At 39.9% G+C, this 16,691-nt stretch overlaps 1 protein-coding gene across 1 annotated transcript in view; it reads left to right on the plus strand.

Annotated features, from left to right (window-relative positions):
- The window catches only part of stxbp5l (syntaxin binding protein 5L), a 512,076-nt gene that overhangs the window by 291,231 nt on the left and 204,154 nt on the right, over nt 1-16,691 (plus strand). The window contains exons 10-12 of the mRNA XM_060832791.1: nt 5,806-5,960; nt 10,603-10,675; nt 12,539-12,689. Coding sequence (XP_060688774.1) covers nt 5,806-5,960; nt 10,603-10,675; nt 12,539-12,689 — 379 coding nt within the window. The remainder of the gene's footprint in view (nt 1-5,805; nt 5,961-10,602; nt 10,676-12,538; nt 12,690-16,691) is intronic.

Genomic DNA, 16,691 nt, shown 5'->3' on the forward strand with positions numbered 1-16,691 from the left:
GAGTATTAAATCTAACTATTTACCTAAAACAGTGATTATTTAGCTGTGTCTTGTTTCTTGTATAGTAACATTTATTTGTATTAAACCATGGATAATTTATTTCAGTTAACATTGAATGTTTGAACCTTTCTTTAAATCCCATTGGTTTTAACTAGATCATAAGATCTGAAACAGCAGAAATGATGAAATAAGATGGATTATACTAAAGCTATTTACAGACTATGTAAAGAGCCAATCTATACGTTTCAGCTTTTGACATATTTGTGGTCAGGCAGAATTTGTAGAAGGATTGTGATGTGTTGCTGGCAGAATTTGAAATTATTTGCTGATCAGAGAAAGGTAGAAAACAACATTGTCTTCCACAGTAGGGGGCAGTATTTAGACTGTAACATGAACATGAACATGATGTACAGAGGAAAAGCTCTGAGTTGATTCTCTTCAATACTGTTCATGCACGATGGATTACACCCCAAAGAATAAAAAATGATACATCATTTTTAACGTATCAACCTGCTTAAAATATGTTTTAATTATTTGACTGCTTGGGACAGGTCCTTCATTAGTTACCTATCAAAGTTTCTTAAATAATCTTGCACAACATAGTCCAACAAAGGAAAGTAACCCTAGATGAGTTATTATTACAAGCACTTCATATTCTTTTGAAAATGTGAATTTTGAAGCATTATGGAAAATGGCTTTTACTTCAAGTTCTATGAATTCTTGGACCTTTTGATTTTAAAAATATCAATACAAGAACACATTGGATATTTTTAAAAGATACTTATGGGAAATCATATAACTTCAATTAATTGCTTGGACTCAAAAATCTGGTTGGATTTGATGACTGTCTTGTTTAGATATTGTTTTGGATGTTAGTTGGGGAAAACACAGCTCTTCTCTTGGCCTTTCTGAAACACCATTGTTATATGATTCCAGTGTGGAATTTTATTGTTTCCTTGAAGAGCATTTGGAAGACCTGTCAATACTCTATTTCCTGAGCAAGCTACATCTGCAATATCACAAAGACAACTGCAAGTGTCTAATGACTGTCTGACTGTGCCAGAATACCAGATTGACTGCCATCTGAACATTCTACATCTTATCCTTTTTATCCTTCAAGAATTAAGTATTGTTGGCTAAAAGTATTTTTCCCAAAGCAAATCTCGACAGAGGTATCCATTTTTCCCCATTCTCCATATTATACACCATGTGTATTAATCAGTTTTACATCTTGCACGAATAAGTTTTGTTTTACAATAAATTAATAATTTGTGTTTATTAAAAAAAACTATTTTCTTTATCTTTTTTACTCTAAGTCTAATATAAAGAAAACAAACAATTGGCCATATCAGGAACTGGGTCAAACAATTGAATTTATGTTGTGTCCAGTGGAAAAGTGACACTACAAAGAGAAATTGAACTCCTCCCATCACTATTAGATCAATGGAGGGGTGTGATGTCCTCTGAGGAAGAGAATGAGCAAGACAGAGAGAGAACAGTGCAGGTGAAATCCAGTTGTTAACTTTACCCCTTTTTCCAGAGAAGCTGACAGAGCTGTTAAGTACTTCCAGCATGTTCTTGTTTTCAGTGGACATTTCTTGCTACAAGTTGTCCTATTTTTAATTGGGGAATTTTCCTTATCGTTAATCCCTGATTGTTGTGTTTGTCAGGGAGGTTTGTAACTGACTGCTTTACATTTGTACATTAATCATATTTAGAATTTGGATAAGCCAACTAAAAACTGTGCAATCCATTGTTTGGCTTAGGAGTTGCATTAACAGGAGTGGTGTAGTGTGAATGAGAATAGGGTGGCAATTCAGTGTCCAAAACTGATATTAGAACATAGAAAAGTACAGCACAGACAGGCCCTTCAGCCCATGATTTTGTGCCGAGGATTAATCAGAATGTAAAATAAAACAACCTAAGCTATGCACCCCTCAATTCACTGCTGTCCAAGTGCATGTCCAGCAGTCGCTTAAATGTCCCTAACGACTCTGCTTCCACCACTACCGCTAGCAACACATTCCATACATTCATAACTCTCTATGTAAAGAATCTACCTCTGATGTCTCTTCTATACCTTCCTACTAATATCTTAAAACTATGAACCCCTATGCCAGGCAGTCCAGCCCTGGGGAAAAGTCTCTGGCTATTGACTTTACCCATGTCTCTCAATACCTTGTACACCTCAATCAGGTCACCTCTCTTCATCCTTCTCTCCAGAAAGAAAATTCTGAGCTTAGTCAACCTCTCTTCAAAAGACAAGCCCTCCAGTCCAGGCAGCATCCTGGTAAACCTTCTTTGCACCCTCTCGAAAGCCTCTGTATCTTTCCTATAGTAGAGCAATCAGAGCTGGACACAATATTCCAAATGTGGTCTCACCAGGGACTTGTAGAGCTGTGGCAAAACCTCGCAGCTCTTAAACCCGATCCCCCCTTAATGAAAGCCAAAACACCATATGCTTTCTTAACAACCCTATCCACTTGGGTGGCAACTTTGAGGGATCTATGTACTTGAACATCAAGATCCCTCTGTTCCTCCACACTGCCAAGAATCCTGTCTTTAATCCTATATTCAACATTCAGGTTCGACCTTCCAAAGTGCATCACTTCGCATTTATCCAGGTTGAATTCCATTTGCCATTTCTCAGCCCAGCTCTGCATTCTGTCTATGTCGTGCTGCAACCTGCAATAGCCCTCGATACTATCAACGGCAACTCAAACCTTTGTGTCATCAGCAAATTTACTAACCCACCCCTCAACCTCCCCATCCAAGTCATTTATAAAATCTACAAGGAGCAGAGGCCCAAGAATGGAGCCTGCGGGACACCACTCACCACTGACCTCCAGGGAGAATACTTTCCATCTACAACCACTCTCTGCCTTCTGTCAGCCAACCAATTCTGAATCCAGATAGCCAAATCTCCCTGTATCCCATACCTCCTGACTTTATGAATGAGCCTACCATGGGGAACCTTATCAAATGCCCTGCTTAAGTTCATAAGCACCACATCCACTGCTTGACCTTCGTTGACCTATCTTGTCACCTCCTCAAAGAACTCAATAAGATTAGTGAGGCATGACCTGCCCTCACAAAGCCATGCCGTCTGCCTTTAATCATGCTATGCTTTTCCAGATAGTTATAAATCCTATCCCTCAGAATTCTTTCCAAAACCTTGCTGACCACAGACGTAAGACTAACTGGTCTGTATTTGCCAGGGATTTCCCTGTTACCTTTCTTGTAAAGAGGAACAACATTCACTTCCTTCCAATCTTCCGGTACGACTCCCGTGGAGAGTGAGGAAGCAAAGATCTTCGCCAGAGGCTTAGCAACCTCCTTGCTTGCTTCCTGGAGAAGCCTGGGATAAATATGGTCTGGCCCTGGGGACTTATCAATTTTAATGTTTGCCAAAATTTCCAGTGCATCAACTTCATCAATCTTGATCTGTTCAAACCTGTAATTCGGCTCCTCAAAGTTCTCATTCACAACATCAGACATCAGCTCAAAACCCACTGTGACAAATGCTGAAATTAGAATTCAATAAAAATTCTCAGTACAAAGTAAACTTAATGTCAATTTTCATTAAACAGCCAACATCCTTCTGGGAAAGAAATCTGTCATCTTTACCTGGGCTGGTCTTCAAGTACCTCCAGAAACGCAGCAAGATAGTTGATTCTTAACTACCTTCTGGGCAATTGGGGAGGGCAGTAAATGCTGATCTAGCCAGTGATGCCCACGTCCAAAGAACAAGTTTTTTTCACAAAAGCAAGAAAATTTGTAATTCCATTGTGATGTTGCTTTTGTCGGATTAGCTGAAGTCAGGTAATTGGTTCATTAAGATTATTCAGTATGAATGGACTACACCTTTTTGAAACAGCCAATTTATATTCATATTGATGGAATTGAAAATTAAGCTAAATTGAAGCATTTCCATACCCAGGTATTGATCACCCAAGCAAAGAGATGCTTTGGGCTGATTTATCACATCCCTGCTATTAGCTATGGAGGTGCTGGATACTGCAAAGGCTATAGGCCCTGACAACAATAGTACTGAAGACGTGCTCCTGAATCTGCCACTCCCCTAGCAAAGCTGTTCCGGTAATTGTTCAAGTATGTCCTATACATAACTAGTAGGACAAATCCAAGCTGGCCAATTACCACCCCATCACTCTACTCTTGATCATCAGTAAAGTGATGGAAGGTGTTATCAATAGCGCATTCAAGCATTACCTGCTCAGCAATAAGCTGCCCAGTGATGCCCAGTTTGGATTCTACCAGGGTCACTCAGCTCCTGACCTCATTACAGCATTGATTCAAACGTGGACAAAAGAGCTGAATTACAGAGGTGAGGTGAGAGTGACGCCCTTGATGTCCAGGCTGCATTTGACTGAGTGTGGCATCAAAGAACCCAAGCAAAACTGGTATCAGTGGATATTGGGGGCAAACCCTCTGGTGGTTAGAATCATACTTGACACATAGGAAGATGGCCATGATTGTTGGAGATCAGTCAGCTTAACTCCAGGACATCTCTGCATGAGTCCCTCAGGATAGTGTCCTAGGCTCAACCACCTTCAGCTGCTTCATCAATGACCTTCCCTCCACCATGAGATCAGAAATGGGGATGATTGGCAATGATTGTACAATGTTCAGCACCATTCGCAACTCCTCAGACACAGAAGCAGTCTGTGTCCAAATGCAACAAGATCTGGACAATTCCAGGCTTGGGCTGAGAAGTAGCAAGTAACATTCATGCCATACAAATGCCAAGCTGTGACGATCACCAATAAGAAACAATCTAACTATGAACCCTTGACATTCAATGGTGTTGCCATCACTGAATCCCCCACTATCAGCACCGTGGGAGTTATCATTCATCAGAAACTCAACTGGATTCACCACATAAATGCAGTGGTTACTAGAGCAGGTTAGTGGCTAGGAATACTACAGCGAATAACTTACCTCCTGACTCCTAAAGCTGTGCATCATCTACAAGTCAGGAGTATGATGGACTACTCTCCACTTGTTTGAATAAGTGCAGCCTCAACAATACTCAAGAAGCTTGATACCATCCAGGACAAAATAGCCCACTTGATTGGCATTACATCCACAAGCATCAACTCCCTCTACCATTGGCCCTAAGTAGTGACAGTGTGTACTACTTACAAGATGCACTGCAGAAATTCACCAAAGATCCTCAGATAGAACCTTCCAAACTCATAACCACTTCCTTCTAGAAGACCAGGGCAGCAGATAAATGGGAATACCACCACCTTTAAGTCATTCACCATCTTGACTTGGAAATATATCACCATTCCTTCACTGTCGTTGGGTCAAAATCCTAGAATTCCCTCCCTAAATGGCATTGTGAGTCAACTTCAACAGGTGGATTTCAGCCGTTCAAGAAGGCAATTCAGCACCACCTTCTCCAGGGCAACTAGGGACAGGCAGTAAATGCTGGCCAGCCAGTGACGTTCACATCCCACAAAATGAATATTTTTTAAAAAACTATGTAATGCCCAATAGACTGTATTAATCTGCTCTGAAGCTGGAACTGTTTTTCAGTTTGCCTAGTCTTTTGAGAGACAAAAGTTTATTTGCTATGAGTAATTAGAGCTTGACATTGTTGCTTGTTCAGGGGCATTTAAAACTGACAAACATTTCTTGAAGTTACACTTTAGAAATAACCAGTTTTAAGACTTTTTTTTTACCTGCAACAAAATGTGATACCTACAAATACTGAAAAAAGTATATATTTAATTTATTAAGTAAATATCAATTGTAAGCTGTATGATTTTCACCTTCTAGTGAACCATTTATCATATTTTCTGGAGGACTTTCCTATGATAAAGGGTGCAGAAGACCAAGCCTGACAATTATGCATGGCAAATCTATTACAGTGCTGGAAATGGATTATCCAATAGTGGACTTCCTAGCTCTTTGTGAAACACCGTATCCAAATGGTAAGAATAAGTCAACTGTTCGAGTTTTACTGAACTCTTTAAAAAGAATGTGCAGTTATGCTTGAAATAATAGCCCAGAATTTGCTCAAATCAGCATAAAATCTAAAGGTATATAATGAAATTTAGGCTGATCTTGGTGTCACCAGCTTACACCAAAATATATTGAGGATACACTGGAAGATAAAAATAAATGTTAAGAGAAATCAGTGTAAACAATTGGGTCCAAGGAAAGTTCACAATAATTCCATTGTCCTTTTATTTGTAAAAGTTAAAGTTTAAAGTGATCTAACCGTTCTCTGTGCACATTAAGCTCTCTAACCAAGAGTTTCGACTCTGGACACAGTTGGCAACTGGGATGGAAATTACACTCAAGCATTCACTTTTTTTGTGTGGAAAGTGCTTTCTGCCCCCAAGTTTCTCCTCAAATGTATTTAGAGTCATAGAGATTTTGCATCATGTAAAATCTTCCAGTAATTATTTTACAACATTTTTATTACCTGATTTAATTAGAAGTGAAAAATTGATGTGCTTTTATGAATATGTTTCAACTTTATTAATATATTGCATTTTATTAATAGATTAATATTAAAATGATTTATTATTTACTAACTTTTTAATCAGTTTTTGGTACACCTGTGAGTCATCAAATGTTAAATAACTGAAAACAATTTTAAAAACCATTCTGAACTATTTGCAAGTTACATTGGCTGAATACTATTTAAGTAGTTTAAAAACATAGTAATTAATTATTTGCAGTCAAAACATCCAGTTTAAGCCTCATCGATGAGTCCTGATTAGATGCAATCACCAGAATTGATTAATTTGGTCTAGAGGTATGGCTGCAATCTGACACACATTTTTAAATAAGCCTAAAAGGCCACAGAACATGCACTTGTACTGCATGTAACTCACACATTAAATTGCTCAATCTTTTGTTCTGATTTAGCCAATTCTGGGAAAATGTGCTGAGAAAAGCAGTGCAATGCCTAGAAATTCCTGCCCAGTCTATTTAAAAAAAACATGGAACCATTTCAGTTTTCAGTATAACACATCAAGATGCCAGAATAATGTTTTCAAAGATGTAAAACTATAGTGCCATCCCTGACAAAATATATTAAAAATGGCTTTGAAAATAGTCAGATATGACTTTGGGTCCTCGTGTACCTAGAATTGCAAGGAGTATCTAAACTAAATTGCCTCAACGTGGTGTGATTGTCAAGTTTTCCATTGCAATGTACAACTGTTCACACTGCAAACTGTTCAAAACAATGCAAAATGAAGATGGAAGAAGACAGAGAAAGAAGTTGTATACCATTAACTTGTACTACTCTTTACATTCAATGTTGGGTTTATAGTGTAATGCCAAAAATAAATAAAATGAAGACTAAACATATGGGCTTTACATGCCATAGTTATAGAGAAGATTTGGCGTGGAGGTAACATTGTATTCCATCTCCCACCCTGTTGTCCACTCAATTAACCTATCTGTAATTTCTTTGTGATCACTTTGAGTCTTCCTCGCAGCTTACATGTCCACCTCATTTTGCATTAGTAGCAAGTGGGGTGAAACAATAGCATAGTGACAAAATCACTGGACTAGTAAGAAAGAAGCCTAGAGTAAAGCTGTGGAAACATATATTCAAATCCTACCATACTAGCTGGGGGAATCAAAACCAATTAATAAATGTGGAATATAAAAGCTAGTCTCAGTGACCAAAGCAAGATTAATGGTTATTAAAATGTGTGGATCACTAATGACCTCTGGGATACACGTTTAGAGTTAGTTTTATTGTCACATGTACAGGGATACATGAGTACAGCGAAAAGTGTACAAAGTTGCCATTTCCAGCACCATTTTAGGTACAAAGATACATAGGTACAAAAATATTAGATAAAAATAAAGAAGTAATACAGTTTTAAAAATCAGTATTAGAGTCATAGAGATGTACTAGGAGAAAGTGAGGACTGCAGATGCTGGAGATCGGAGCTGAAAAATGTGTTGCTGGAAAAGCGCAACAGGTCAGGCAGCGTCTAAGAAGCAAGAGAATCGACGTTTCGGGCATATTCCTGAAGAAGGGCTTATGCCCGAAACGTCGATTCTCCTGCTTCTTGGATGCTGCCTGACCTGCTGCGCTTTTCCAGCAACACATCTTTCAGCTCATAGAGATGTACAGCATGGAAACAGATCCTTTGGTCCAACCCGTCCTTGCTGAGCAGATATCCCAACCCAATCTAGTCCCACCTGCCAGCACCCGGCCCATATCCCTCCAAACCCTTCCTAATCATATACCCATCCAAATGCCTCTTAAATGTTGCAATTGTACCAACCTCCACCACAATCTCTGGCAGCTCATTCTATACACGTACCACCCTCTGTGTGAAAATGTTGCCACGTAAGTCTCTTTTATATCTTTCCCCTCACCCTAAACCTATGCCCTCTAATTCTGGACTCTCTGACCGCAGGGAAAAGACTTGGCCTATTTACCCTATCCATGCCCCTCATAATTTTGTAAACCTCTATAAGGTCATCCCTCAGCCTCTGACTCTCCAGGGAAAACAGCCCCAGCCTGTCCAGCGTCTCCCTATAGCTCAAATCCTCCAACCCTGGCAACATCCTTGCAAATCTAAACTGAACCCTTTCAAGTTTCACAACATCTTTCCAATTGGAAGGAGACCAGAATTGCACACAATATTCCAACAGTGGCCTAACCAATGTCCTGTACAGTCGCAACATGACCTCTCAACTCCTGTACTCAATACTCTGACCAATAAAGGAAAGCATACCAAAAGCCTTCTTCATATCCTATCTACCTGTGACTCCACTTTCAAGGAGCTATGAACCTGCACTCCAAGGTCTCTTTGTTCAGCAACACTCCTAAGGACTTTACCATTAAGTGTATAAGTCCTCCTAAGATTTGCTTTCCCAAAATGCAGCACTTCACATTTTTCTGTAATTAAACTCCATTTGCCACTTCTCAGCCCATTGGCCCATCTGGTCAAGATCCTGTTGTAATCTGAGGTAACCCTCTTTGCTGTCCACTACACCTCCAATTTAGGTGTCACCTGCAAACTTATTAACAGTACCTCTTATACTTGCATCCAAATCATTTATGTAAATGACAAAAAGTAGAGGACCCAGCACCGATCCTTGTGGCATTCCACTGGTCACAGGCCTCCAGTCTGAAAAACTACTGTCCACCACCACTCTCTGTCTACTACCTTTGAGCCAGTTCTGTATCCAAATGGCTAGTTCTCTCTGTATTCCGTGAGATTTAACCTTGCTGATCAGTCTCCCATAGGGAACCTTGCTGAACGCCTTACTGAAGTCCATATAGATCACATCTACTTCTCTGCCCTCATCAATCCTCTTTGACACTTCCTCAAAAAACTCAATCAAGTTTGTGAGACATGATTTCCCACGCACAAAACCATGTTGACTATCTCTAGTATAAATTAGTAAAATTAAAAAAAGATAAAAGTTCAGCATTACAGTCCTGAGGTTCTAAAGCAGGCAGTCTATGTTGGGCTTCACCTTGAGCCCAGGAGTGCATGCTGGGCTTCATCTCAAGGCCGAGAATCTGCACTGGGTTTCACCTCGAGCGCAGGAGGCCACACAGGACATCATGTCGAGCCCATGCGTCTGCACTGGGCTTCACCTCTAGCCCAGGAGTCCACATGTCTGCTCTGGGTTCCTCTAGACTGAGTCTGCACTGGGCTTTCTCAATGCTGGAGTCCATCTAATTCATGCCAGGTCGCCATGAGGCCAGGAGTCAATCGTATCTGTGTGAGGATCGAAGTTAAGTAGAGAGAAAAAAAGGAAGATAAGGAAAATAAACATGTAACGAAGAGAAGAAGAAAAAAGAGATGGAGCGGACAGGCTCTGGCTCAGGAACTCTACTATGCCACCATCTTGAGTTGGAATTTAAGATGGGAAATCTGCCTTGTGATTAAAATGGCAGAGCAAACCATTAATTCAAGAAGTGTGTATACATCTCAGCAATGTCCACACTTCAGGAAAAAAAAATGAGAAAAAGTATTGATGCTCTCTCAACTAAAATGCGCATTTAATTGGTTATTTAATTTTGATTTATTGTGATAAATATTGATAAATTTAACAAAATATCTTGCCATCATTGAATCTTTACCCCAGTCAGAGACCCCTACGTCTATCAACATAATAAATAAGTAGTTTTAATTTGTGGAAATGTATATTCTATAGACATTCAGTTCCATTCTGTGTATAGAGAGGGAGGGGGTTGCATTAGTGGTAATGCCTCTAAACTAATAATCTAAAATAATGTTCAGGGACATGGGTTTGAATCTTGCCATAATAGAACAATAAATTTGAATTCAATAAAAGTATGGAATAAACAGCTAGCCTACTGGCAACCATGTAACCACTGTTAATTGTTGTTAAAAACCCATTTGCTCCATGAATGCTGTTCAGGTAAGAAAATCTGCCATTCTTACCTGATCTGGCCTAAGCGTGACTGCAAACCTACAGCAACCTGAATGACTCTTAATTGCTCTCTGGACAATTAAGGATGAAAAGTAGCCAGTGACACCTGTATTCCATGTACAAATTACAACATACTGTTTTTTTTTGCAATGTAATTAGATTCTGTTTAATTGTGCTTAACAGAATTTCAAGAACCTTATGCAGTTGTTGTGCTACTTGAAAAAGATTTGATTGTTGTCGATCTGACGCAAAGCAAGTAAGTATATTTACACAGACATATTTACATCAGTGAGCCCTACTTTTATATTTGCAAACATTGTTGTGTTATCATTTGGAGTCATGTCCCTTTAAGAGCTCAACGTACAAATGAGCCAATTATCCAAATGTTTTCACATAAGAATAAGCTCTGTGCTCTGCATCACTCACAGAATAGGCTAAGTCTGTGGATCAAACTAGGTATATATTAGTTTAGCTGTAAATAAACCCACTGGAGATCTAACTGCAATTCATGAACTTCATTGTTATACGGTGCACAGCTTAGATATAGTAAAATAAAACAAAGAATAAATCAGCCTTACAACTCGAAGTCCAAAAGGAACAGGGCAAAAAGAATGTAACAGCAATCCAGAAGATCCCACAGTACAAAAAAAAGGAAATAAGTTTTTTTTTCAAACTAAGTATCTCCAACTTGGACAGTTTCATGCAGGTGCCAGCGAAATCAAATCCACCTTATCTAAAAACTATTTTGTATTTAAATGAATGTCCAGTCAGCCCATGTCAAACCAAAAGAAAGTGTGCCTAAATTCAAAGAAAGGAAAAGTGGGCTGCATTAAGGGATAGTGTGGAGTCGTCAAAATGCACATGGAAACAAGTTTCAAACCAAAAAAAAGGAAATATAAGTTTAGTGCTGAAAGCACCAAGGGAGTGGTGCACAAAGTTCAATATAAAATTAAATATAAATTGAAAAGACAAAAGAACAGCAGAAGAATGATGACAAAATTCCCCACAATGAACCAGAAAGCCTTGGTTCTTCTATCTGAGTTCAAACTTGTTAATCAAAGGATCCAGCAATGCTCCATAACGTGAGTTAAACAGAGTCAATATCTCAGGCATATCTAAAGAGAATCAGAATGAACTTGCAAAGGTATGAAAATACTAGAAGATCAGCTGAATGTGGGAGACAGTTTTAAAATTCATCACCTAGAGTTAATATCCTCCAGACAAAAGCCACAGAAATCAATAGATCTATTTATCAGTAGATCCTGTAAAACGGGACAATGAATGCAATTTTTTCAAAGGCAGTGCTATTAGAGTGGATAGTAGAATTGATGATTGCCTCAACATTTATTGAAGTGTTCCAAAAGCATTGCCAGATGTAGTGGTGGAAGCAGAGTCATTCGGGACTTTTAAGCGACTGCTGGACATGCACATGGATAGTGAGTTGAGGGGTGCATAGGTTAAGTTACTATATTTTACGTTAGAATTAAATCTCGGCACAACATCATGGGCCAAAGGGCCTGTTCTGTGCTGTACTTTTCTATGTTCTATATTCTATGTTATATGTTCTATGCTGGCCCTTTAAGAGTGGAAGTCCTAACCTGGAAGGCTGCTGACTAATCATTAAGCCAACAGCTCTTTGGCCAGTAAGCTGAAATCAGTCAGAGGGCCACAGTGTTTTAGTCCCAGTGGTGGTAGTCATTGCTAGGACGGCAATAGACCTGGACCAGTAGAGATCGTAGAAGCCCTGGAAGAAGGTGGGTTTGTGGGGTTCACTAAAACCAAAACAGCCAGTCTTGGAAAGGAGTAGGCGTCAGTACAGGGATTTGATTTGTCAATGGGGTGACCCTTCCTGGATGACAGGATGTCCAATCAGATGCTCCAACTATTGCCACTCATCCAGAAGAAGAATAAAATCCTTAAGTAACAGTGTTCACCTGATTCAGTATTGAGGTGTACAGGGTAGGACTCATGGAAGTAATAGCAAATTAATATCACATTTTCTATCAAATTCCGTCCTTCGTTTCTGTCTTATGTTAACCACAATCATGATTTAATTGTTTGAATATAAAAGTTTCTTTACTGTTTAAAATATATTACTATTTTTGGTTTTTCTGGTCAGTTTTCCAATCTTTGAAAATCCATATTCAATGGATCTGCATGAGTCTCCAGTGACTTGCTCTGCATATTTTGCCGATTGTCCTCCTGATTTGATACCTGCACTTTATTCTGTCGGAGCGAAACAACAAAAAAAACAGGGATATAGCACAAAGGTAATGGACTGTACTTTATTCTTGCTTATACTGGTGCAGTAAGACTATTCTACTGCTGGCAAATGTACCATTGCATTTTATTTGTTAAATGTTTCCCAAGTGTCCTGTTATATTGACCTATTTTGGGATAAATGCCTGGTACTGCAAAAATAATAATTTCCATTATGTTTTAGCATGCTAATCAACTATCTTAAGATACACATGCCATAAAGTTCAATCTCTTAACTTTTTTGTAGTTTCAGTCCCTGTAGGCCAGTGTATGTAATGCTCATTTTGTCAATAGCATGGCTATTTGAATCTCATTAGGATCTGTTAGGACGCCATAAGAAATTAAAATGCATGATGAAGATGCCAAAACATGTTCCCTTATGATACAAATAAAATATTTTGCGATCTGCTTTTTTTAAAAAATAATTTATGTTCATCAAAAGAGGGCAATGTGAAATACTACACCCTGGATGCCTCATTCATTTATTTAGATTTCATAGAGTTTCTTCAGCATTTGCTAACCCTTGGGGCAATTTCAGAAACACTTCTATGTAGAAAAGTATCACCTTCCAGAAATGTAGCTTTTGCATTTATTGATCTGCCATTCCCATGAATATGTAATCAAAATCATTTTAAGATTTAAGGTTACTTTTCTATTCCATAAGGCCATAAGACCATAAGACATAGGAGTGGAAATAAGGCCATTCGGCCCATCGAGTCCACTCCGTCATTCAATCACGGCTGATGGGCATTTCAACTCCACTTACCAGCGTTCTCCCCCTAGCCCTTAATTCCTCGAGACAACAAGAATCTATCAATCTCTACCTTGAAGACATTTAGCGTCCCAGCCTCCACTGCACTCCGTGGCAATGAATTCCACAGGCCCACCACCCTCTGGCTGAAGAAATGTCTCCGCATTTCTGTTCTGAATTGACCCCCTCTAATCCTAAGGCTGTGTCCACGGGTCCTAGTCTCCTCGCCTAACGGAAACAATTTCCTAGCGTCCACCCTTTCCAAGCCATGTATTACCTTGTACGTCTCTATTAAGTCTCCCCTTAATCTTCTAAACTCCAACGAATACAATCCCAGTATCCTCAGCCGTTCCTCATATGTTAGACCTGCCATTCCAGGGATCATCCGTGTGAATCTCCGCTGGACACGTTCCAGTGCCAGTATGTCCTTCCTGAGGTGAGGGGACCAAAACTGGACACAGTACTCCAAATGGGGCCTAACCAGAGCTTTATAAAGTCTCAGTAGCACATCTCTGCTTTTATATTCCAACCCTCTTGAGATAAGTGACAACATTGCATTCGCTTTCTTAATCACGGACTCAACCTGCATGTTTACCTTTAGAGAATCCTTGACTAGCACTCCCAGATCCCTTTGTACTTTGGCTTTACTAATTTTCTCACCATTTAGAAAGTAGTCTATGCTTCTATTCTTTTTGCCAAAGTGCAAGACCTCACATTTGCTCACGTTGAATTCCATCAGCCATTTCTTGGACCACTCTCCCAAACTGTCTAGATCCTTCTGTAGCCTCCCCACTTCCTCAGTACTACCTGCCTGTCCACCTAACTTCGTATCATCTGCAAACTTCGCTAGAATGCCCCCAGTCCCTTCATCCAGATCATTAATATAAAATGCGAACAGCTGTGGCCCCAACACTGAACCCTGCGGGACACCGCTCGTCACCGGCTGCCATTCCAGAAACGAACCTTTTATCCCAACTCTCTGCCTTCTGTCAGACAGCCAATCCTCAATCCATCCCAGCAGCTCATCTCGAACACCATGGGCCCTCACCTTGCTCAGCAGCCTCCCGTGTGGCACCTTATCAAAGGCCTTTTGAAAGTCTAGATAGACCACATCCACTGGGTTTCCCTGGTCTAACCTACCTGTCACCTCTTCAAAGAATTCCAACAGGTTTGTCAGGTATGACCTCCCCTTACTAAATCCATGTTGACTTGTTCTAATCAGACTCTGCTCTTCTAAGAATTTAGAAACCTCATCCTTAATGATGGATTCTAGAATTTTACCAACAACCAAGGTTAGGCTAATTGGCCTATAATTTTCCATCTTTTGTCTTGATCCTTTCTTGAACAAGAGGATTACAACAGCGATCTTCCAATAATCCGGGACCTTTCCTGACTCCAGTGACTCTTGAAAGATCTCAACCAATGCCTCCGCTATTTCCTCAGCCACCTCTCTCAGAACTCTAGGGTGTATCCCATCGGGGCCAGGAGATTTATCAATTTTAAGACTTTTTAACTTTTCTAGTACTATCTCTTTTGTAATGGCAACCATACTCAACTCAGCCCCCTGACTCCCTTTAATTGTTGGGATATTACTCATGTCTTCCACTGTGAAAACTGACGCAAAGTACTTGTTAAGTTCTCCTGCTATTTCCTTATCTCCCATCACTAGGCTTCCTGCATCAGTTTGAAGTGGCCCAATGTCTACTTTTGCCTGTCATTTGTTTCTTATGTACTGAAATAAACTTTTACTATCATTTCTAATATTACTGGCTAGCCTACCTTCATATTTGATCCTCTCATTTCTTATTACACTCTTTGTTATCCTCTGTTTGTTTTTGTAGCCTTCCCAATCTTCTGATTTCCCACAGTTTTTGGCCACTTTATAGGATCTCTCTTTTTCTTTAATACATTTCCTGACTTCCTTTGTCAGCCATGGTTGTCTAATCCCTCCCCGGATAATCTTTCTTTTCTTGGGGATGAACCTCTGTATAGTGTCCTCAATTATACCCACAAACTCCTGTCATTTTTGCTATACTGACTTCCCCGCTAGCCTCTGCTTCCAGTCTATTTTTGTCAGTTCCTCTGTCATGTCCTCATAATTACCTTTATTTAACTGTAACACCATTACATCCGATTTTGCCTTCTCTCTTTCAAACTCCAGACCGAACTCTACCATATTATGATCACTACTTCCTAAGGGTTCCCTTACTTTAAGATCTTTTATAGAGTCTGGTTCATTGCAAAGCACTAGGTCCAGAAGAGCCTGCTCCCTTGTGGGCTCCATGACAAGCTGTTCCAAAAAGCCATCCTGTAAGCATTCCATGAATTCCCTTTCTTTGGACCCACGAGCAACATTATTCACCCAGTCCACCTGCATATTGAAGTCTCCCATGATCAATGTGACCTTGCCTTTCTGACATGCCTTCTCTATTTCCCGGTACATGTTGCGCCCCTGGTCCTGACCACTGTTAGGAGGTCTGTACACAACTCCAATTATGGTTTTTTTGCCTTTGTGATTCCTCAATTCCACCCACACAGACTCCACATCATCCGACGCTATGTCATTCAATGCCATAGATTTAATTTTGTTCTTAACTAACAAGGCAACCCCACCCCCTCTGCCCACCTCCCTGTCTTTTCAATACGTTGAAAAACCTTGGAGGTTTAACTGCCAGTCCTGACCCCCCTGTAACCAAGTCTCTGTGATGCCTACCACATCATAATCATTCACTGTTATTTGTGCCATTAGTTCATCTGCTTTGTTATGAATGTTACGAGCATTCAGGTAAAGTGCCTTAATACTAACTTTCTTATCATTAGAGATATTGGAAGTCATATGATGTCCTAAGTTATCCGTGCTTTTTTCTGCATTCCCAGTCTGCCTCAATTTTAAATCCGCCTGGACACATGCTATCCTGCTGCTTATCTTTCCATTTAACGCCATACTCTCTGTCGCTTTCACTTTCCCCTCCCCCCAACTCAGAAGTTTAAAGTCCTACTGACCACCCTATTTATCCTCTTCGCTAGAACATTGGTACCTAATCGGTTCAGGTGGAGACCATCCCAACGGTACAGATCCCCCCGATCCAAAACTGATGCCAATGCCCCATGAAGTGGAATCCCTCTTTCCCACACCAATCCCTTAGCCACATGTTTACTTGCCTAATTTTCTAATATTCATGGGAGATTGCAATCTAACATCTGCATCATCCAGTGATTCTTCAAAGCTCCAAGTAACCAGAACCATTTTTGCCTTTTGTGT

The sequence above is a fragment of the Hemiscyllium ocellatum genome, chromosome 12 (genome assembly GCF_020745735.1).
Source record: "Hemiscyllium ocellatum isolate sHemOce1 chromosome 12, sHemOce1.pat.X.cur, whole genome shotgun sequence".
Taxonomy (NCBI): Eukaryota; Metazoa; Chordata; class Chondrichthyes; order Orectolobiformes; family Hemiscylliidae; genus Hemiscyllium; species Hemiscyllium ocellatum.